The sequence below is a fragment of the Pyxicephalus adspersus genome, chromosome 3, assembly GCF_032062135.1.
Source record: "Pyxicephalus adspersus chromosome 3, UCB_Pads_2.0, whole genome shotgun sequence".
In the NCBI taxonomy this organism is placed as follows: domain Eukaryota; kingdom Metazoa; phylum Chordata; class Amphibia; order Anura; family Pyxicephalidae; genus Pyxicephalus; species Pyxicephalus adspersus.
Window position 1 is genome coordinate 33590737 of NC_092860.1, and position 23190 is coordinate 33613926.

Sequence of the window (23190 nt, forward strand, 5' to 3'; positions counted from 1 at the left end):
TGCAGCTCAAAGCATCTTCTGCTTCCTTTTAGTTGTGCTGCCTGAGATGTAACTTCTTGGCATCCCCAGCACATATTCTGCGAATGTGCACAGCTAAAGGGGATTATAGGAGCAGATTAGTGCCCTGCAATTGCTAAGAATTTATAGCCTCTCTGCTCACAGTCACCAGTTGCCTGTTGTAGCCTTGAGCTTAGCGGACTTGCTACTGGTGTGTTTATCTCTCATGTTTACTTATCTCTGTGTTTACTGTTGCTGACCCTTAGTTTCTATGCTGCCTGGACTGACCTATGCCTGTGCCCCCGACTCGGCTTTGTCTAAACCCTTTGATACCTCATTTGGTGGACTGTTTACCTGTGTATGACCCCTGAATCTGTATTCTGGACTTTTCTCTGCTGGAACCTTTGTACTGCATTACCAGTGGGCTCCTGGTCCTTGGTCAGTCCCCAGATGCCATCCTGTGTGCACAGAAGTCCAGGGGGCAACCTTGTGCTGAGAAGGCACAAATAGCCTCCCAAGGCTGAGTTGAAGCTTGCTATAGGTGAAGAATGCGGCATTAGATTGAGGGACTGGAATCTGGTGAGCACTGGTGCTGGGCACAAATCTTACATGGCCAACTTTACATGACCACTTCAAACCATTTAGGCATATTTGTTTTACCTAATAAATCTTATTAGGCAAAGTCTGAAGTTTGTGGTACTGACAGTTTATTGTGTAGGCAGTTTCTTGAATATTTCAGAGACAGATTTTTTTGTACTATGTGCTATCTGTTAGATTTTACACATATATTTGGAAAAATAACCTGAACAAGTGACTCTCCATGAAATGAATTTAATCAGGAGATCCTGTTGCAAGACAATCAATATTAAAATGTGTATTTCCACTTCCAGTTTTCTAGGTTTGTTGATATTTCATAAAAACAGTTCCAATATTATTGTCAGTAAAACATGGTAAAATAAAGAACTAAATGATGCACATGATTGTACATGCCATCCTCACAAGTATGGTGTTATTGGACAGGATGGTTTTAACACCAACTGCTTGATTTGTCTATTGGCATACAATCCACTTTCATCTTGCCAGGTGTTTCTGCCATGCCTTCTATAGTCTGCTGTGTCCGTAAACTGGGAATGACATTTCTTGTAGGCTGCAGAGTTGTCTGGGACTTCTTGAACTTTCTGCTAGATAAACACAAACATACATTTGCTTAAAACATTAAAAAAAACAGAATAAATGAATAGTTAATCAAATTATCACACAGTTAAATCGTAAAATCTGCATTGCTTGAAGGAAGAAAAGGGGTAAAAAGTACAGATAGTGGAAAAATTTGTTAATAAGGCAAAGTTGTTCCAAAATCTATTCTCATGTTCTCCCTCTGGGGTTCCATGCTGCATGTATTGCTTATTTACCAACTTAGCTACATGAAGATCTGAGGATCAGCTCCAAAGCAACAACAGCTGCCTTTAAGTTATATCTTTACAATAAAAAAAGACATAAGTATGCCAATTCCCAAGTGCAATTTTTTTATGAAGTGAACATCTCTCCATAACAACAGACAGATCTTAAGCACTGCTTGCTCATTTACTGTTTATACATTTCTGCTTTAGGAATGTATGCACATCACGATATTGCAGAAACTGGACTCTGATGAAACATGTCATTACAGAGCTGTGTAATATGTTGGCCCTATATAAATCCTGTTTACTAATAATAATAATAATTTTTTATCTTTTGGGGTCTTCAGGAAAGGAATCTACACAGCAGGCTATCAAGTTCTTCCCCTTACATTACAATACACAGAAACCAATTCTCTTTTGCAATATTGTTCATAAAAGAAAATCAAAATGCAGTATGGGGAGTAAAATTCTCTTTGAAAGAAAGATTTACTATGTATTTAAGATTGAATTGTAATTAATGGTACCACATTACTCCTAAAGGACTTTTAAGGTACCTTCTTACAACAAATACAATTATATAAAAAAATGTATTCGTGTTTATTTATAAATGTTTACAGATATTTGTAAGATTCACAAAACTTTAACATAAAATTCACACATTGGGCCTGAGTTAATAAAGTTCTCCAGGGCTAAAGAGGATACACTTTCATCAGTGAAACTGTATGATCCAGCAAACCTGGAATGGATTTCTTAAAAGTCATTTGCTGTTTGTTAGCAAATGATTTCAATCCTGGACCAGATCCATTCAAGGTTTGCTGGATCTCCCAGCTTCACAGATAAAAGTGTATCCTTTCCAGTCTTGGAGAGATTTAATCAATCAGAAATATTTTTCCAACGGAACGTAATATGTAAAAATGAGTGAATCCAAGGTAAAAGTTGTATGAGTGGATAAAAACATTTCATAAATAGAATGCAGTGTCATCGCTCTGGTAAACAATATTAGGAACTGGATGAGTATCTGCTCTTACCACAGAATGTATATTCTGTTCAATATTTTATTTGATACTCTTTCCTGTATTTTCATTATTGTATTTAACACCTATGTATTTGTGAGCCTTTTGGTACTTTTTAGGCCACATCAGCATAACCTGGTTAAACTTTTTGTTTATCCTCAAGTCCTATGCAAGTAAAGCAATGGGTTCCAGACACCACACTTCTTTGGAATAAAGGTCTATATAGTAATATTAGGCTGATGTCACACCACTTACAATGATCACTAAAATATACAGGGAGAACAGTGCATGTGTAACTTCCTTGTTGGTTTCAGAAGGAAGTTGTGGCATATTGCTGCCAAAATGCTGGAAAATGCCATCGCCAGCAAGAGAGCAATGCATGCAAGAAATTGAGTGTTTCACGTCCATGCTGCGTTCTTCATACTAGCTCAGCTGCTGGCCATTACCAGGATCATGAGTGTGTTGTCAATCACAGGTTGTATATATACTGTTAAGCAGGAATCCTGAATGTTGCATTTGCTCAGAAACAAAGAGAAAGGGTAAGTATAGCATTTTACTATCTTTTGGATTTGTAATAGAAATGAGACATTCATTATCTTCTGTTTTAGAAAGGCTACACTGTGATTGATTATAACCAGAATCTGTACTTTCAAATTGTTCTGTGACAATCTAGGCATTTGAACTGTACTATGTTTGCTACTTCGTTATCAGCAGTAACTGTTTCTAAAGGCCATACGGATCTACAATACCAGAATAAAGTAATGCAGTTGCTATTGGGATATGTTTTATTGATTTCATCCTAAATAACATGGAACTAGTGTTGCTGGATATAAACATAGATATAGATAGTTTTTAACAGTGTATAGTGGTGACCTACATATCTGTAGACACTGGTTGATCCCTCAACTAAATTCCCAGAAATGTCAAATACTCCAGGATAAAAGTACTTGTACTGTCAAGGAAAGTTTTAAAAGGTCTTAAAGTATTGAAGGGTGCCATGGGCATGCAGTTACATAAAGCAGAAGTAAAGTTGAACCCCAAGAATACTTTCCCCCACCCACCGCCCTATAAGTAATTGCTTGGTTAAAAGAATAGGATAAAAAAAACATGGGAAAAAACAACAATTGCACAAATATGAGCTTTAATCTAACTTTGAATTTTGATATGTAAAAGGATTGTGTATAATTTCTGAATATTAGAAAAACAACATTATTCTTTTAGAATTTTTTCTATTGCCAAAATATTTGGTAACAATTCTTGGGAGCTTATTTCACCCTCTTGTCAGTATGTAAGCAAATCAAAATATGAGTTACTAGAAAGATGTAACTATAAACTATCTTTTGGCTGCACAACAAATGGTAATTAATAATCATAATCAACATAACGGAGTATTATTATTTTTAGAACAAAGTATGGTACGTTGGGAGTGGTAGAGAAAACTTAATTTTGAGAAACTTTAGTAAATAATATCTGCTGCATATAAATTATTTCTTTGGAGTAAAACTGTTGATGTGTTCTCTTTAACATCTGTATAGATATCACATACTGACATGGTCACGTTTCAACAACAAATAACTCTTAAGCCATTCAACATTAGACACAACTTGGTAATATAAATATACTTGCTATTAAAAAGTTCAAAGTTTTAAAAACAAAACAGTTAAACTGAAATGCTTCCAAAGTTAAAGAAAAAATTAGGTATTATTTATGGTTGTATGTTCTAACAGATAAAATATGAAAATGTTTGCCAACATCTTGTGTGGTCCAGTGAGCATGCACAATCCCTCTTTGTGTGTAGTATCATGGATATATTCACTGTGTAATAGAATCATTTCAAGAACAAATATTGGGCTGACTCTGCAACAGACTTGGGATAGAAGGAGAAAGAAACATCTCACTGATAATGTTATGCTGTTCTACACTGATCAGTAAAATTAATAACATTTTGAGCTGATAATGTGTATATGTTTTTTTTTCTTCAGTTAAAAGATAAGAACTTTGTGTCTGAACTATGACAGTGACAAGATAGCAAACTCGCTATGGGAGAGAAGCCTTGAAAAACACCAGCTTTCTTGCTAAAAAGTCTGTGACAGGCGACACATCAAGGTATGGGGCAATGTAACTCTCCCGCAAAGTGGCTCAAATCTAAACATCTCCTTTCCGCAGAGGTTGCCTCCTCCTGTTGTTCACACATTTCCAGGGCAATTGAAGACCTACTCGAATTGTTTGATTTAGGTAATCTGTGCAGTAAGATATATTTGCCAAAGTGAATGAACATTAGGTTAGGAAATGGAAAAGAACAATCTTTTTCCACTATGCCTTCTACAAGTATTTTAACACCAATGTCAGCGGTTGACATACGATTGAGTTCACAGAGCATTCTGCCTATGCAATCTGACTGCACATCTCTAGATTTTGTTATATCAAGGAAAAAAATGAAATAGGAAACAAACTGTTGAAATCTACTTTTGGTAGACTGGCAGAGCTATTTTACACATTCGTATGATCCTGAAAAAGGAAGGATCCTAATACCACTCTTTCTTAGTCTACAAACAACTAACATCCCCTTTATAGTTCTGCTTTCCTGCATGCCAGAGATAAGGTCTACTTCCTTAAGTCCTTAAGAAACGTTATTTTATGTTGATATCAACTGGAGCTTCAAATATTAGGCCAATAATACTCCCTATGACATTTGGAACTACCCCTGGCAAAAGCCCAAACTGTACAATTATATTTTGACCTTAGAAAAGATCCTTTCATATCTACAACACCACCTTTTCCTTGAATCCGTCCTATGCCACAGTTTGATAATTATTCTGTTGGCCCTCCAGGGATTGTTGTTTGATGTTTCAGGAATTCCCTCCTTTATCCTAATTTACAACCTTTATATACACACAACACACATTAATCATTTATATATATAAAGTCGGAGTTAGGCTTCAATTTTTAAGTCTCTCTTCTCTAACATTTAATTCATTTTGCTAAGAGAACAGCTTCTGTTGATAATCAACCCTAAACAATAGCAAGTAACTCAACCCACCATGTTACATACACAAGTAAAATAGAACCAATAACAAACACTTCAATTTGAGTAATACTTTAAACTAAAATAAACAAATATGTAACCAAACCATAATACTTACTAAAGTTGTTGTGTAAGGATAAGGGGCCACATAGTCTCTGATATATGTTGTGTCCAGATGTCTACACATTGAACAAACAGCAAAATAATTAGAATCAACAAATGAAAGTTGAATGCAAGTTTATATTTACAGAAATAGTTCATAATATTTAATACTTTGGATACTACCGGTTTTAGTCATAGTGCAACTGAATTGTGACATTTTGTATATTTTGTCCTGATGAATCATTCTATGTCCTAAAAGCTGCTTCACTCTTCTATTTGCAAAGAAAAAATCTGACAATGACAACTTTATTATACCCTGTTTCCCCGATGATAAGATACTGTCTTATTTTTTTTTTGAAGGCCAAAATATGCTCTAGGGCTTATTTTCAGGGGGATGCCTTATTTACCCATGAAGAAGACTACAGTACACAGATTTTTACCTAAAAAGGGGGGGCTGTCTTATTTGATGGCCCTGCCTTATCATCGGGGAAACACGGTACCACTTTGCTTTTTTGGAAAAAATCTGAAATAACAGAAGCTGGTTTGTTTTCAGCCTGTGTTCCCTACCATTTAATTTTTACCAAAACAATGTGAACCTTATTTTAAGCTATGGGGTTTTCACAGTAATGGATATGTTCAAATGGTGCTAAAGGCATTTATTATATTTCTTTTTAAAATAAATAATTTTAAAAGGGCAAAGCAACAGTAAAAATTTTACCTCTTAAGACCCATTGTCTACTCTATCTGTAATTACATTTTGGCTACATTTGGCCCATTGTTACCATTTTTACTTTAATAACAACTAAAAAACCTCAAAAACACAAGTACAGTACTATATTACAATTCATTACCCAGACATGACATTGCCGATTTATTAACAGTATTACTGTTATTTACTCATTAGGATGTTTGCTTGACCTCATTGGGACTGGAACATTTATTAGATCTGGAATATATTTATTACTTTAACTCCTAATGATTTTTTCACAGTATATATTCTTTGTGCTTTTTATTTATAGCAGAGGCAAGTCTAGCTTTCTCATCCTTAGTCCAGTTGTGTTTGATTATTCTACACAATGCAGGAATGATTAACAAGATACCTTTGTTGCTGTTTGTCTAACTGATGTGCATTACAAAATTGTAATGTATGCCATAAGAAAATGCAATTGTGAACTTTCTGTGGTTATAGCTGCACAGAATTAATTGTAATAACATTCAAACAAACATTTACTGAAATAGAACATTAAGTATGGTAAACTCTGTAGCTGCCACTTTCACAGCATGGTAATATAAAAGCTAAAAATTATAGGAAATGAATAAAGGAATACAGACAAAGGTTTTACAAAGTTAGGCTATATCTCCACATACTGCCACACTAAGCTAAGGTATGAGCTTTGTTCCAGCCCACTGTAGCTTAAATCACAGTTTTTAAAATTTGCCCAACTTTAAAGCACCTTATAAGTACAGATATACAGAAGCATAAGGCCAACAGTTCTTTGGAGGAAAACTTTTCAAAGAAACCCCAAATGTTGTAAGGCATGTGGGCTGTTATTAGGATAGCAGGAGATTGCATATTACTGCTTGTAAATATCAGTCTGCTGGTTGGTGCTGGAAAAAAAAGTGGGTAGTATGTATTTTTTTATAGTGAAGAAAAGAAAAGATAAAATCATTAAAGTGCTTAGCCTGTAAAAATTGGTTCAGCATCCTCTATAAACTAAAAATATACAACTCCAAAAATGCAGAAGAACTTTTAAAAATATATTCAACTCAAAACCTAAAATAGTTATTAACTATTTTATAACTATTTAACCACCTTGCAGTTAAGCCCGACCTTCGCTCGGGCAAAAAAAAACTGCAAGGATGGTTAAGCCCGAGATTTTGTACATCCATACTTACCTGGTCCCCCTGTGCTCATCCAGCGTCGTCCTCCATCGATGATCGTCCGCCGATCTCTTTTTATATTCATATTATCTACTAGAACCCTTGTTCGGACATATTTCTGTAAGTTACAGGTCTACAATTTAAAAAAAAATTTCATGAAAAACAGTGGATCACTTTTGGTACAGAAATCTAGACCTCAGTGTAACGCTCAGGAGGTTAAATATTAAATAGATATTAATAACAGTCCATGTTTGGTGAATTTCAGGAGAAATCTTGACATAGTTAGTGATAAATAGGATGAATAGTATAGAATGCACTTTCCCTGTGAAGAACAGATACAAGACAAAGCCTGTTTGGTGAAAATTTTACATGGATGAATCGTATTTGATGAATTTTGTTTGAAAACAGGTAAAATCCTGTTTGAAACAGATACAAATATATTACAAGTAAAGTAGAAAATTGAATTCTGATTAAAAAATGGCCATTTGTTGGATGAAGTTCTCAAATCTATGGGCTCTATTTATAAAACAGAGAGTCTGACATTCCCATTGCCATTAAAACACATGGACCTGGAAGATTCCTATGAGAGAGTGTAATGAATCCCTGTTTTATAACTAGAGCCCTATGAAGTGTGCATGCCCTATTTTTTTAGTTCAATTACAAAAACATCTAGAAAAAAAATTAATTCCTATGGCACCTTCAGGTAATTTGAAAAATCTAATAACACAACAGTGACTGTAACAGGTGAGGTGGTGCCATGTTATAAGTAAACTGCATGTTTCCCAGCACTAAAGTAGCATTGGTGTAGTTTGTTGTAAAAAATCTAAATATATATGTCAGATAAAATATGTGACCAATCTTTAATTTCACTGCATAGTTTCACGCTTGTTGTCTTAAACCTACATTATCTATGTTTCAATATATATATATATATATATAGGAAAATAAATCATGTAAGTATATACATATACATATATATACATATACATATATATATATATATATATATTTATTACTTGAACATTACTAGTGCATGTAGTTGCTAATTTCCTTTTTTAGTATGTTATATGTGATAAATAAGATGTACCGAATACAGTAGCTACTAGGTGTAATATCACAATTATGTAATGGTTTTGGTACTGTGCTACATTGGTATTTTAGAACAATTGATAATCACTTGTATTGTTACTTATTCCATTGAGGCATAAAACATAACAAAAATAAATTTAGAATTTTAATAATGTTGACACAATGAGCCGGATTTATTAAAGCTCTCCAAGACTGGGGAGAATACACTTTTTATCAGTGAAGCTGGGTGATCCAGCAAACCTGGAATTGATCTGGTCCAGGATTCAAAACATTTACTAACAAATAGCAAAATGGACATTAATTTCAGGTTTGCTGGATCACCCAGCTTCACCTATGAAAGTGAACCCCCTTCAGCCCTGGAGAATTTTATATTAATTAGGTGAAATATGTAAACTTACATTTTCTTATGATCTTGACTATGGTGTGGCAAAACAGCTCCAAATCCTTTATCTGGACATCCAGTTTGCCTGAAAAGCATACATTAATTATGTGTAAGGTGTCAATTTTTTAAACTGCTACAAAGTTTTTTGAGCAGCTTACTTTTTATTTCTTCTTCAGTGTATGGTTAGAAAATATTATCCTGGAGCATTCAAAAAATAAGCCATGAATTACACACAGTTATGTGAATAAAGATATTGATAAAATGTCCATGCTTTGGTCTATCCAAGAATATGTGCTACAGACACACAAAGAATACCCCTTTATATCTGTATATGTTAGGGATATGCACCTTATCTATGGGTCTTGGTGACTACTGCCACATTGAAAGGAAGTGATGGTAAATCCAAACGTTTACAGCTGTTAATAGAACAGGATTTAAGGGCAAACCTTTCAACAAAGAACATAACTTACAACCCAGGTTTTGAGAAGGCCTTTTACTTTACTTTGAATAGATTTCTGATGACCTCTTTGATTGCTAGGTCAAAAAGTATTGGCAAATCTTACTAATGGGATACAAAAAAATAACATTAAGGGGATCTAACCATTTGCCTTGTCGTTACAATATATTATTATACCGTATGCAGTAAGAATTTCCTATTCCTAGTTCAGCTTGCTATGTCAACTTTCTATTCCTAGCCTACCGAATTGATAGTAAATCAGAATGTTCACCTCCGTCCAATGAGCAGTGAGCTGAGCTGGGAAGAATAAATGCCTAATATGTAATCAGTAATACTAAACCAGGAGGGGGTAATGTAGCAAGATGATCCTACTGACTAACAAAGGTGTGTGTCACAAAAATTCATGGCCAAAATGCCTAATCGTGTGTGTGGCAGGAAGTACAGTAAAAAATGCATGTATTTATGTCCTGTATTTAGCTACATGTCTAAAGATTCACTTTGATAACAAAGCAACAATTCAGAAAAATTACAAATAAAAATTTACCTCCTAATATCTAGAATGCCAATGTTGTCCTTATTGATCATTGGTTTAGGTAACTCTCTGACTTGATATTCATCTTTTAAATTAATCTGAGATAAATGTTGTTGTGTTGTAGTATTCCAGTCCTAATAAAAAAAAATGGTATGTTATATAGATTATATGTTATATAGATGTCATATAGATATATGTAGCCATACTACTGTGAGCGTCCCATGAATAAACAAGCTCCAAAAACAGACAAAAAGTCTGTGCAAGTTGTAGATTGAAATTAAACCGGTGAGTAGTCCAAAAATCAAAATCTAAATCATCTGCAGCTAAATACCATTGATTGGGAAAAGGCTGAATACACTAACGTCTATTTAAACACTTCCGATTAAGGGCAGTTGTATGCTGCAGCATGACCTGAGCTGCAGTGTTGAGTAATGACCAGTAGGTGGTCTCAAGGCTTAACATCCAATGAATAACTTTCTAAGAAAAGTTCAGAAATTACCTATAGACCAGTGGTCGCCAAACTTTTGGACCCCGCGGACCACAAAATTTATTTACGCACAAAAAGCTTTTTTTTTTTTTTTTGTAATATCCCTGTATAAAAAGCACATTTTACTCTCCTGTAATAATTTTAGGCCACATCTAAATGGTTTTAATCATTTGCAGTGAACTGTAAAATTATCCAGCTGCAAATATTTCTTTTTATTTTAGCACATATATAAAAATTGTTACAGGACAATTCTTTGTTCCAACACTGCTAAAAATAAATGTGGCGCTGAGTAATCATAACCCCATTTAGCATCAAGTGTTAGTGCGCCCCCTTGTGTTAACAAAAGAAAAAACTCAGACAAGTTTCTCAACAATCATCATATCAATGTCATCATCATATTGGCATCAATCATATCGCCTCTATGTTATGCAAAGATAACAGGTTGGCTGCAGTATAGTACAATAGTGAAATGTTTGTTAAAAAAATGGCATTATGTCATTAGTTACATTTATTAACAAAAAAAGAACAAAAACAAAAGTTACAATATAGAATCATTCTGCCTGCATACAAATCTACCTGCTCACATAGATTATGTGTGGATGCTTGGAATCTGCTCATTTTTGCTGTATGATCTGGCTTGGATTACAAGGGGTGTTACTACCTGACATCCATTTTTGCAAGGCTGTGTTCCTGCAACTTTAGGTAATCTACAATAGGTAGACATTGGGGTTGATTTACTAAAGGAATATAGGACATTCACAAAACAATTAGGCTATGTTCAGACTAGGAGTGAGGTTGTAGTGTGGTTACAACTGTTTTAGGTGACATCTTTCAATACCAGCTAGTATGCAAGTATATAAAGCATAATTAAATATTATTGCAAGCTATCTCTGAGTTTACAATGTTCCAGTACTGACAATGTGTTATTCTTTACTGCTCCAATAAGGAATTTAGTTCTTGATGCTTTCTCTCTTTCCCCAGTGTCTTCCTTGTTTCTAATGCATTGGGCATTAAAACGAATGCTAGGAGAAAGAACCTCAGTTGTCTTTTAACTGCTCTCTGTGTTCCTGATTTTCTCTGACCTGCTATTTTTGTTGTCAGTGGAAGTAAAGACAGCAAACCACCTATTCAATCTAAACAAAAGGTTTTAGCTGGAGTTTTCCTTTACTATCATACAGCTTATGTTGATGAATGTTGCATTCCTGTGTTTGATATGTTTGAAATGAACCTCAATGCATATCAGCAAAACACCATTGACTTTACCTTTTTTTTGCCAAACGATGCATTTACCATTTGAACTCACGCACTTGCATGCTAATAGCAAACACAGAATTAAAAAAAGAATACCCTTAAATATGAGCCCTTAAGGTGTCATAATAATAAACCAAGGGTAAGATCATCTTTGTTAGAGCTAAAATATTTACCTTCCATCATATACCCATTCCTTTCATTCCATTAAATCCCTGAACTATTAGGGTAGTTGCTATATGAAGTCACATTTATAAAGTCAGGTGCTACTCACTTCTGCATCTACATTTCCAAATCTCCTATATGAAGAATGACATAAATTCTTCTTGCCCACAGGAGCTTCTCCAACGTCGTAATCCTTAGGTTCAGCTTCACGATTTTGATGCCTAAAAGAGGAAATGAAATGGGAACAAAGGTTCAAAGTTCAATAAAATATGCACTCTTAGACTGTAAGCTCTTTGGGGCAGGGTCCTCTCCTCCTTCTGTGTCACTGTCTGTATTTGTCTGTCATTTGCTTCCCCTATTTAATGTACATAGCTGCGTAATATGTTGGTGCTTACATTGTGTAAAAGTTACAAATTCACCTGATGTGAAGAATAGAGTGCATGATTGAATAGATAATGAACACAAAAGTATTAACATACTCCAAACAAGTAGCAAAGGCACTTTAAACAAGCCATCATTCATCTCTGCAGTTTTGATTACGTGAAGGAATTGATTTTTAAAGATCACAGACAGAGGAACTATGTTTTCCTATAAAAGCAGAAACTTGGCAGACTACCATCCCTCTCATGTAAACAGTGAGTGTTTCTAAACTGTTAGAAACTAACAGTTTTTATGATCTTTAAAAAAGAATACATGAATTCATAATAATACAGCAAAAAGAAAGGTCATTTGTAGTTCGATTTAAAGTTCCTGAATTAAATAAGTAATAAAAAGAGTATTGCCAACTCAACAGGCCCATAGCAGAAATGTTAACATTTCTCTGTTTAAAAGGGACGTATGCAGGTATGACAGCAGACATGGTTAAACATTACATAAATAAATCAGCACATAGCTAAACCTACTATAGGAATGCATCATATTAGAAGATCTCCAGCCAAATAGAACATAAAAAAAGGAATTGCCACATTACAAAAATAAAAAAACAGGTTTGCTTTAATGTTACGCCAATGACTTTCCAAGCAGTCCTTCTTTTAACCCGCTGGACATCCTTAGACTACGTTCAGACTGGCAGAAGGAACAACGATTCCCACACAGTTCCTGTAAGCCTGCACCTTGCTAGTCGCTTGGCTACCCCCTGTATCACTGTGCTTGGTCACAAAAAACAGAGTTTGAGTATTTTACAGTGGGCAGCAGTAGCCTGTACTAAACCTGACACCCCTATTCATTCTATGGGTGAGACGCTACATGATCATCTCACCCCGAGAGAGGGTTCAGGGAAGTTAGGAAGCAGTAACCTCCCACTAAACACAGCCTTAGTCTGATGGCTAGGTGTATTTTACTTATTTTCCTGATCACCCTGGATAATCCCAGACTGGACAGTGAAGGAAGAAAAAGCACAGTGATAAACTCATCTCTATATCACTTTTTCTTTCTCTTCTTAAGCTGAATGATGTGCTGCTTCTTCCTCATTCCAGCCCTGCTATACAGAGATTATAAGGGGCTAGTAATAGGACAAATTATTTTGTGTCTTTTATATATGCCTGGAGTATAGCTAGAAATAGTTCCAATGTTGCAATGTTCCAATGCTGAAAACGTTTCATGGCTCATTCAGATGACTTCCCGGTTCTAATATGTATCAGAAACATACCCCAGCATTTATATGCATAATAGCGTACCTAAACTCAAAAATGTTTTTTTGTCTGTAGACAACCCTTTTATATTCAGTAAAAATTGTTTTGTTTTTTTTTGTTTTTTTTTTAGTGCAACAATAGTTTAAAAAAAAAAATGGTGCAGCACCACCCCCTAATTGCCGATCACCTAGGCAATCAAGAATGAATGGGAGCGCAGAGCCTCCCGAGATACCTAGTTTTTCCCCATCTATGTCACCTGATCTCACGCCTGCACAATGCCAGATTGGGTGATGTAGGAAGAACGCATTAGAAAAAAGGAGAAGATGTCGGCGCCTGGCGCTCCCTCTGCACCGGGCCGAGGACAGATACTGGGACAATGCAGGACCCGATAGAAGAAATCTCCCAACAGACTGATCTGCGAGATTGAAGGTGTGATTTTTTTGTTTTGGGTTTACTTCCGCTTTAAATGGAGCAAGGGAAATTGTGATTGGTATGGAGCACTGGGCTCAAGGCAGCAGCAGACATAGCCAATAGTGGACCTCTGTGCAGTACTGCCTTGGGACCCCCCTATCGAACTCCTCCTTTTGGCTGAAAAGGGTATGGGCCCCCCTGTAGTGGTACACTTTGCACCTTTCCATGTCTGCCCTTGATTACAGATCGATGGTGGCTAGGCATTCACACATCACTTATTGTATTCAAGGTATAGTAATTATTAATAAGTTGTTATTAAACAGGATTTATATAGCACCAACATATTACGTAGTGCTGTACAATTAAATAGGGGTTGCAAATGACAGACAGATACAGACAGGAGGAGGAGAGGACCCTGCCCCGAAGAGCTTACAATCTAATATCATGGAGATTGGATAATGATAATATTTGCTGTGCAGTAAGGAACATAAAGAGAAAAGTGAGCTGTACCCTTGCTAAATAAAGCCAGTCATCCTGTGTGTGCTCTTACCAGCCAGTCACCATAGTGCTCTTGTTATAGTGCATATGGTTTGAGCGCAGGTATAGCGATCCTTTCCTCTCCAGCATCTCCCCCCTCAATGTGCCATCCATCACATACATGGCCATGGCGCAGCACTCACTTCTCTGCCACCGGAAATGGGATAGGAAACTTTATAAGGTGTTCATCCGCACTGCTGCTTCATACATATAACATTATAGCTCACGTCAATTCATTGCTTCTAAAATAGGAAACAACCCAGGGATTACACATAACAAGCTGCGTACCCGGTTTTGAGTATACAGAGGGAAGAAAAAAGAAAAATATTGTGCACTTTTTTTAGTCTCCATGGAGACAGAGACGCCAACGGGAGATGTGTCTGTGTGGATCACTCCGCCGTCACCGTGCTCCTTATAGAGAATGCAATGAGCTAGTGTTGTCACAAACTATCCGACTTGTCACAGTGTAATAAAGTCATTTGTAAAATAAAACATTATTTTTACCAGAATAGCAGAATATAGTGAGGAGAGCATTCCATTACTTCTTTGCAGTCACCTGTTAGAATTAGCGGCACAGGGGTTTGCTGTCATTAAACAGGTTTTGTGTTTATATACAAATCTATCAAAATGCAAAACTTAAATTAATTAGGTAAAAGGCAGGTTATATGCACCTGTCAATGAATTCTTAGGCTGGGCTCCCATATATATGGCTGTGATGATGTGTTTACGCCCCACTACACCCCTGCCTATGTGTCACTCAAAGGGGAAGAAACTTCCCCCAGAGTGACGTCATGATACCAGAACCCCAGGTCTGAGCCTGCGATGGGAGAGTCGGCGGGTTGTGTTCAGAGAGATAACCTGCCCACAGCCCCGAGCCTGTGATGGTCCGCAGCTGTGGAGGGGTCCACCAAGAAATCCTTTGCAAAATAAGAGTGGGTACGCATGGCCATTACCGAAAAAAGTGAGGGCACAGCATTCCCGCCCCACTACACCCCTGGTTAACATGTGTGTGTAACATGCATTGCTTTGTTGCATCGCCATTCATTTTATCTCCAACCCAATACGCTAAAACTAGGCCTCTATTTAACAAGCCACAATATATGAGAGTGCAATGGCCTGCGTTGTGTTACAAAAAAGGGTCACATATGATTTTAAGCTTCTTAGAGTGCCCTCACATAATGCTTTTGCTTCACATAGCAGCTTTCATTTTTATTATCTCATTCAAGTTCATATTTTAAGTTGTACGGGGGAAAGACCCAAAAGAAACAGGACTGTCCTCCGTGTGGTTGGACCATGAGTGGAGGGGGTTTGATTAAGGTCAGTGCTTGTTCCCTCATTCCTCCAATCAGTAGCCAGACGGACACCTCTGTGAAATGATCCCACTCCTCAGGCAGTGATTGTTTTTAAACATTTTCTCGAAAATTGTCAAATTTCAGGGAGTAAAGAACTTGTATGAAACTTTTTTTTCTCCTTGGCAAAACACTAATGGAGTCATTACAAATGATTCAGATGGCTTTCAAAGGAAAACTTCTGAGTCGGACGAGAGTTTTCGATGTTTTCACACTTCAAAAAAGGAAATTTAAGCATCAAAGGTCAGCCCCATTCTGCACACCCCTCAAGCAGTCAAAACGATGAGAACAGGTCTTCTGTCCTCTGTACTGAGCTCCATGTCAGTCCTGTAGTTTCTGATAACTATTCAATTGTCTAACAGTGGTCTTCAATGATTTTTTTGCATTTTTTTCAATGTTCTTGTTCTTTAATGATTTTATTGGTGTTTTGCAAAGGAGAAAGTTCTTTGCTCCCTTAAATTTGAAATCATAATTTCGACAGGGTAACTAGAAAAGTGTTTAAAAACAATCACTGCCTGAGGAGTGAGATCATTTCATAGAGGCGTCCGCCTGGCTACTGACTGGTGAGGGATGATGGAACAAGCACTGACCTTATTCAAACCCCCTCCACTCACAGTCCAGCCACAGGAAGGACAGTCCTGTTTCTTTTGGGTCCCTCCCACACTAAGGACAGTCCTGTTTCTTTTGGGTCCCTCCAGGACAGTCCTGTTTCTTTTGGGTCCCTCCCACACGGAGGACAGTCCTGTTTCTTTTGGGTCCCCCCTCATATCTGCTGTCCACATTATTAATAGGCATTTTCAACAAACCATTTAATATATAGTATACCCTTCTAGATGGATTTTTTTTTACAATTGTAGGAATGTTACAGATCAACTTATGATTAGCACATCCCAATGTTACATTGGGTAGCCACCAAAAAAGTGGACTTGGATTGAACTCCGCCAATCACTAAATCAGCAAATAATAACCATATTTTATTAATATAGCCATATACAACATAAAGCCTGCAGCACCCTGAGGAAGGGTGGTGTTATGTTACTTGCTTTTTTATTAACATACAATATCACCTATACTGACTTTGACATGATGTTCCTCTACGCATTTCACTTGTGAGCTTCTTCAGGGGAAACATATAGTATAGTATAGTATAGTATAGTATGGTATAGTATAAATACTGTAAGCTGGATCAGAGGAAAAGCATGATTGCAGTGCTTCTCAGAGTCAGCAGAAGAGAAGAAACCAAGAACAAGTAACCAGGTGATATAGACAAACATTATGAAAGAATAGCTCCATCAAGCAACAGATGGTAGCTTTGTTATTAAATCTATATTTATTAATATATATTTTATTTATTTATATTATATTTATTAATAATAAAATAATTTATATTTTCTAAACAGCTAAAAAGAAACAAAATATACCATTCATAACATTTTTATGTATTTTTAAGCAAAAAAAAATCATATATAATACAATATAAAATTTTATAGCATTCACAAAGCTATCAGAACTAAACACAGATTTTATTTATTTATTTAGTATGAACAACTACAAAAAATTATAAGCAGCCCAAGGTAATGACCAATCACAATAATAATTCCAAACAACACATAGGGGCTCTATTTATAAAACTGACATTCCCTCAAACATTCCCTAGCGAGAATCTTCCAGGTCCATGTGTTTTAATGGCAGTAATTCATTCCCTCCATGGAATGGTTTTATAAATGGAGGCCATAGTGTCAAGGCTGGATATTTGTGACCTTGTGGGAGTTGTGAGGGTAGAAGTTGCAGCAGATTTAGTTCTTCTTCTAAGGAAATATATAGTTTCCATGTTCTTAAAAAAAATTTAAAAAATACTGTACATGTTAAAGGTTGTCTTTCTGTAAATATTATTTGAAGTTTTGATTCCTGGGATAAAACTCGGCTTTGGAAACGTACCCCAATCCACCATCCCACTGTGCAGTAAATCGGCTCCGACACTATTAAACTATCCCTGTTTAAGCCATTCCCACTGTTGGATGTGTTCTGGAAAACCCCACCATTCTCCACCACACTCTCCACCAACCACAGAATTACTTTATTTAGGATTTTTTTATATTAGTTCTTACCTTGATCTGCTGTCATGTGTTGCTGGACAAGACAAAGTTGTATATCACATTTTCCACTGTCTAACTGTAAAACAACTATACTTTTAAAGAGTTTTAAAATAAAGGTTTATTTTTTGTGAACAAGCTTGCTGTTATATGTGTGTAAACCGTACAAATCAATTGTACTCTACTGCTTGCATATGATATTTAATAATAAATTGTGTTAAATAAAGATTACATCGAGGCTCTACATCTGAAGACTGCTTTTGGCAAGACTGTGCAATGGCCTATATCGTGAGGTCTTTTTTTAGTAAGAATTATTCCTCTTCACTTCAAAGAAATCCTGAAAACATTTAATCCCTTCTTATGAATGTTATGCATCAATGAATAATCAACAGATAACCGCTGATAGAGTAGAACAAATAGGATGGAAGATACACAGGCTAAGTAAATTTTCTCCGCACTAAAATGTATATATTTTGTAATTAAAATAAAATATAATTGTGCATTAAAGTCTAAACACTAAATAAGGAGTATTACTGATAAACATTTTATTAGCAATGTGGCTGGCATATAGGTCAGAATTATTGTCAAGTGTTAAGCTAATGGTCAATAGCAGTTGTTTGTTCTCGCCATGTGCTGGGTTTTGCCACTTTTCCGAGCAACAAATGAACCACAAATTGATCCTATTGACTTCAGTTATGATGGTTTCGTCCACATATTGACCGAAAAAGGTGTCTGAATTTCCCTATTTGCTTTTATGCTAGATTTGGATAACGGTGTCTGCCCATAATTTACAGGTAAGTGACCTCTACAGACATCTTGCCGAATAAAGCCTTACTGTTCAGTCTGTAGGGAGAGACAAAATTATGAATTAGTTTGTGCAGTATAACATGAGTATAATGCCAAGATAGAGTAATTGCAGAGATAGATCATCCACAAGACAACCCTGAACGTTTGTCTGATCCCCCTGTAAAAATAGAGTACATATAAATATGTAATATTAAAATGTATGTAATATGTTTCATTTGAAATTGTCTTGCTTGTTTCCAGCATGAGAATAAGATGACTGCACCATTTCTGCAAAGAGAGACTGGGTATAGTCTATGCAAAACAACAAAGCACCTTGACAAGACAAAATTAGAGCTAAAACAAAAAAGTAGGAAAAGAATCCACAATGATATTTGTTGTATAGGGAGAAATAGTGGAAAACGGTTATATTTTACCTATTTCACAGAAAAAAAGTCATTGCACTGCTGAGTACAACAGATAAAAATGGAAGACTAAGGGGGAATGTCTTTTATCATGTATTGGAATGGAAAAAACAGATATAGACTTTACCAATAGTATGTGGATTCGATGTATAGATGTACACCGTATGACAAATCTAGTTGAAATGTAAAGAGAGGCACGTAGCCGTAAGAATTAGGCGCAGTGACTACATGACCGGGGGCTGGGCCTAGCCCAGAGCTTTTAAGGGGTTAAGAAAAAGGGTAGTGTTGCCAGAGGGGGCTGGGCTAGTGTACAACGTGGGATAGGAGGAGATTAGGAATGGGAGATGTTAAAAGGGGCTGGACGATAGTGAGAGGCCCTCTTTTGGAAAGAAAAAGTTTCCCACCCACCCTCCCTCTTATGTTTAGGTAGAGTTGAGAGGTGGGTTCGTTTTAGAGGTTGGGGTCTTGGAAGGCAGGGATTCAGTGTATTGAAAAGGGGTGGATTTTGGCAGGGGGGATCCCCTTTGGTGGGGTCTCCCCTTTATAGTGAACGGATGATTATGGCTCCTGAAGGCAGTGATGGGCAGCTAGGGGCCAAGGTGGAGATGTTGGAAGGGTTCAATTCTTGTTGGGTGGGATTTTGCCTTCTGAGACCTGCAGCTTGGTTGTTTGGGTGTATAATTGGGAGTTTGATAACATTATGGATACTGTTGTAATGGTTATGTATTATTAAAAGGGGAATTAAGTTGTTGTTGGTTCATTAAGCTATATTCAATGTAATATGTTAACATTATATAATCCCGTTTAATAATAATTATATTAATAATGGAGTGTTGTGTTAATTTATGTTAATGTATGCTTATCAAAGTGTAAAATGTAATTTATTTGGCATTTATTTATTTGGATATTTGTTTGTTAATTATTTGGAAAGTTAAACTTTATTTAATGGTGTTTTAAATAAACGGCTGCTTGCCAGCCAATTTAAATCCAAGATTTTGTGTTGGGATATTTAATTGGGGGGAGTGGCTGGTATGCAGGGGGAGGTTTGGTAGTAGAAGGGAGTTATGACAATGGTGTTTATAAGGGATGGGCTAGAAGGTCCGAGCTCCCCGGGTCATGAGTATGGCAGACATTCATCTGCATTTCATCAGTTTCTAACAGGTTTATGAGTGTGAAGCAGTAAATATATTAGAAGTGCTAGAAAAAACTTTAATACGTACTAAAAATAATCCTTGAAGGCTTTACTAGAAAAGCATATCTTTTAAGGATTAAAGTGCACTGGGTGGTATGATTAAGAGAGATTTACCTACTATCATAATCAGACAGAAAAAAATAGTATAGAAATGCTGGAAAGTCAACTGAAGTGCACAAGACTGACCATACAATAGCCTGATAAAGGAAAACAAGACAACTGCTCTGAAGATCTAGATGAGAAGTTTCATTTAAAATGTAGACTTTTAGGCATCCTGAAATGGTATTTAACAAGGAATAAAGACATAGTGAGAAATATAAGTTAGCATACCTGCAGCAAATTGCTGCTTTGCTGGACTAGGTAACATGTTGCAGGATTTAATATTGTACAGAACTTGGACAATGCCAAATCTATAATGGTAAAAAAGCTCATAACAAAAACATGTAATAACAAACCAGGAAACCAGGTAGGTAATTAGAAAATAAACAATATTAAGGAGACACAAAACCTAGGCAATGATCACATGGTGCCTGACTACCAGGGGCATTGTGTTTGTTTCAATCCATTAGAGACTGCATAGTGTAATATTTATTGACAAACTTGTGATGTGAAAGGATGAACAACACACAGCCTGCAAAGATAGATGGAAATTAGTCTTTTGTTTTTGTTAGTAATGGATGAAGTAGTAAACTTCCTCAATTTTTTCAATAATTTTCAAGTTTGGCCCCTGACTTGGTCTATGTTTTTAATTTCGGCCCTCTGTTTATTTGAGATTGACACCCCTGGTCTGGAGGATTCACACCTTTTACTAACTGTATTCTACTGTCACCCTGTTCTGCAGCTCATATGTTATACAAGGTGACAAATATCCTATGTACATGTATAACATCATCCTGCAAAAAGGACCCCACTACTCTTTTTTCTTTGCTATCATTTACACCAACTATGCTACCTTTTTAGACCACCAATCTGGAGTGGAGTCAAGGCAGCCAAGATAGAGCCTGCTCTTTACCTCTAATATCTTGAGTAGATAGAATTGTTGGTGTTACTCCAATGCCCCTTTTCCCCCAATTCTCTAGTCTGTACCTTTAGACAGAAGGTAAATCAAAGACTCACAAAGTTTCCTATTTGAATACCTCTCATACTCTTCATATTACTCTTGGCAATTACCCACATGCCCTTCAGACTGATACTTCTCCCTCAACAAATGAATTTAGTGATGTAAATTGAATTTTGATCCCTAAAGATTTTCACACAGATCCCACTTTGTCCAAGGCCACAATTAGCAGCTGTATTTGTTAGATATTTTTTGCTTGGGTCAGGTTCAGCTCTAACGTTCTTTTTTATAATGTAACAATGTAACCTTCATTAACCACCATACCTGTATCTATTGTCATGAGAGTACTAAAAACGACAGATAATTTGTAGAAAATTTACTTTTAGGCTAAAAAGCCTAGGTTCCACCGAGATTCGAACTCAGATTGCTGGATTCAAAGTCCAGAGTGCTAACCATTACACCATGGAACCAGTTGTTGGGGAAGGTTTTTGTTGTCTATTTACACATGAATTATCTCTTTGTGTATAATTATATATTTGTATATATGATTCAGTAAAATGTGGATTATTGTGGGATAATTATAACCTGTCTCTGCCTAGGTTTAGTAACTTAACTAGTTTAAAGCCACTCCCAATCCCTAAAAGCACTAAGACTTTTCAATTAGTCAGTCAAGTAAATTCCATAGAAATACTACTCTGAGATGGGAGTAATGTGCAGTAGTTGTATAAATCTTAAGCCTTCTTGAAGCATATTAGTCATATTAAAATTAAACAAATGGTCAAAATTCGTGTTGATTTTTAGTAAAATAGTTTCTGATGAAAATGTTTGGTAAAATGCAATACATGCTTTTAGATATTGCTTAAGTCAGTACAATTTCAAATCTAAATTGATATTTCAAATTAAATAAAATGTAAAATTTAGGTTGTATTGGTAACATCATTTTTGTCAAGTGGTTTATGGCCTTTATGCGGGTGTGAAAACTGTCTTTGCCCTGGCAGCTACTTAGTGCTACATTATTTGTAATTTAATTCTGAGAAATATATACAGGCAGCTAAGCAGCAATGGTGGAACTGGTGGCCTACTAGTTCATGCTGTATACTTTATTTCATCTTAGGCCCATTGATATGTATGTATTAAGCAGACATTGCTTAGAGGTACTTTTGGAAACCTATAAAAGTTTGATCAGCTATGTAGGGTGTTTTAAGGTTTGCCATTACTGTATTGTTATCCACTGAAAGAAGGGAAAATGTTGTTCTGGCCATTGCAAACACAGTTCATGGTACTTTTAATCTGATTTCTGATTCTTCTGTCAAACAAATCTTCTTTGTAACATTGGTCTACTTTTCTATGTCTTGCTTTGTTTTTTTTTATTCAGGACCTGAATATTCCAGTCTCTTCTACTTCATTACAATCTGGCCCTCTCTTCTACATTCCATTCTGTTTTACTCTGCTCTGACATTCTATGCTGACCCTTGTTCTGGCCTTCCTTGTGCCATTCTGATGTACTCTGATCTAGTCCTTTCTGCTCTGTGATGCTCCATCTTGCTCTGGCCTTCAGTACTCTGAAAAAACTTGGACAGCAAAGTTCTAACCTTCCCCAAGATATTCAAATCAAATAAACTTGCCTGTAGCTGGAATTTACCATGCATATGTTATGAGAGAATTATTGACCTGAAACGAGTATAGTAGAACCCCAAACTCAGATAACCGGAAAACACAGATAACAGCTCCGCTTTCGGTTTTCAGTTATCTGAGATCTGAGTTCCGGATAACCGGGGTTCTACGACAATGAAGAAAGCAGAGCAATAAGCAGAGCTCCGCTGATTGCATTCCTCCCTGATTGGCTGAGGAAAGGAAAACCCTGATGACACTTGAGCCATCTGCATCCAAAACACATGCCACAGCTCTGCTAGGGCTGTAAGAGCAATCAAGAAAGC

General features: G+C 36.2%; 1 protein-coding gene and 1 non-coding gene across 3 annotated transcripts; both read right to left on the reverse strand.

The window, feature by feature from the left end:
- Positions 1-812: 812 nt before the first annotated feature.
- Positions 813-14497, reverse strand: CFAP95 (cilia and flagella associated protein 95). Of its 2 annotated transcripts, none has more exons than XM_072407048.1 (6): positions 14368-14497; positions 11885-11996; positions 9888-10009; positions 8903-8971; positions 5551-5611; positions 813-1175 (listed from the first exon to the last, which is right to left on the reverse strand). In XM_072407048.1, exons 1-6 carry the CDS (start codon positions 14481-14483, stop codon positions 993-995), a joined length of 663 nt encoding a protein of 220 aa, XP_072263149.1. In that variant the 5' UTR covers positions 14484-14497; the 3' UTR covers positions 813-992. The 2 variants fall into 2 exon arrangements, with proteins under 2 accessions (XP_072263149.1, XP_072263148.1); XM_072407047.1 differs by having other exon boundaries at positions 813-1178.
- A 7154-nt stretch (positions 14498-21651) lies between these two features.
- On the reverse strand, positions 21652-21723 carry TRNAQ-UUG (transfer RNA glutamine (anticodon UUG)). Its single transcript has one exon. It is a non-coding gene; the product is annotated as a tRNA-Gln (tRNA).
- Between the last annotated feature and the right edge of the window lie 1467 nt (positions 21724-23190).

Bases quoted from the DNA above. Each gene is read 5' to 3' on its own strand.
- CFAP95 (XM_072407047.1), bottom strand. From the start codon at position 14,483: ATGGCCATGTATGTGATGGATGGCACATTGAGGGGGGAGATGCTGGAG. The intron at 10,010-11,884 runs GTGAGTAGCACC...TTTTTTTATTAG, and splicing joins TTGGAAATGTAGATGCAGAA to GACTGGAATACTACAACACA. The intron at 8,972-9,887 runs GTAAATTTTTAT...TATGCTTTTCAG, and splicing joins GGCATTCTAGATATTAGGAG to GCAAACTGGATGTCCAGATA.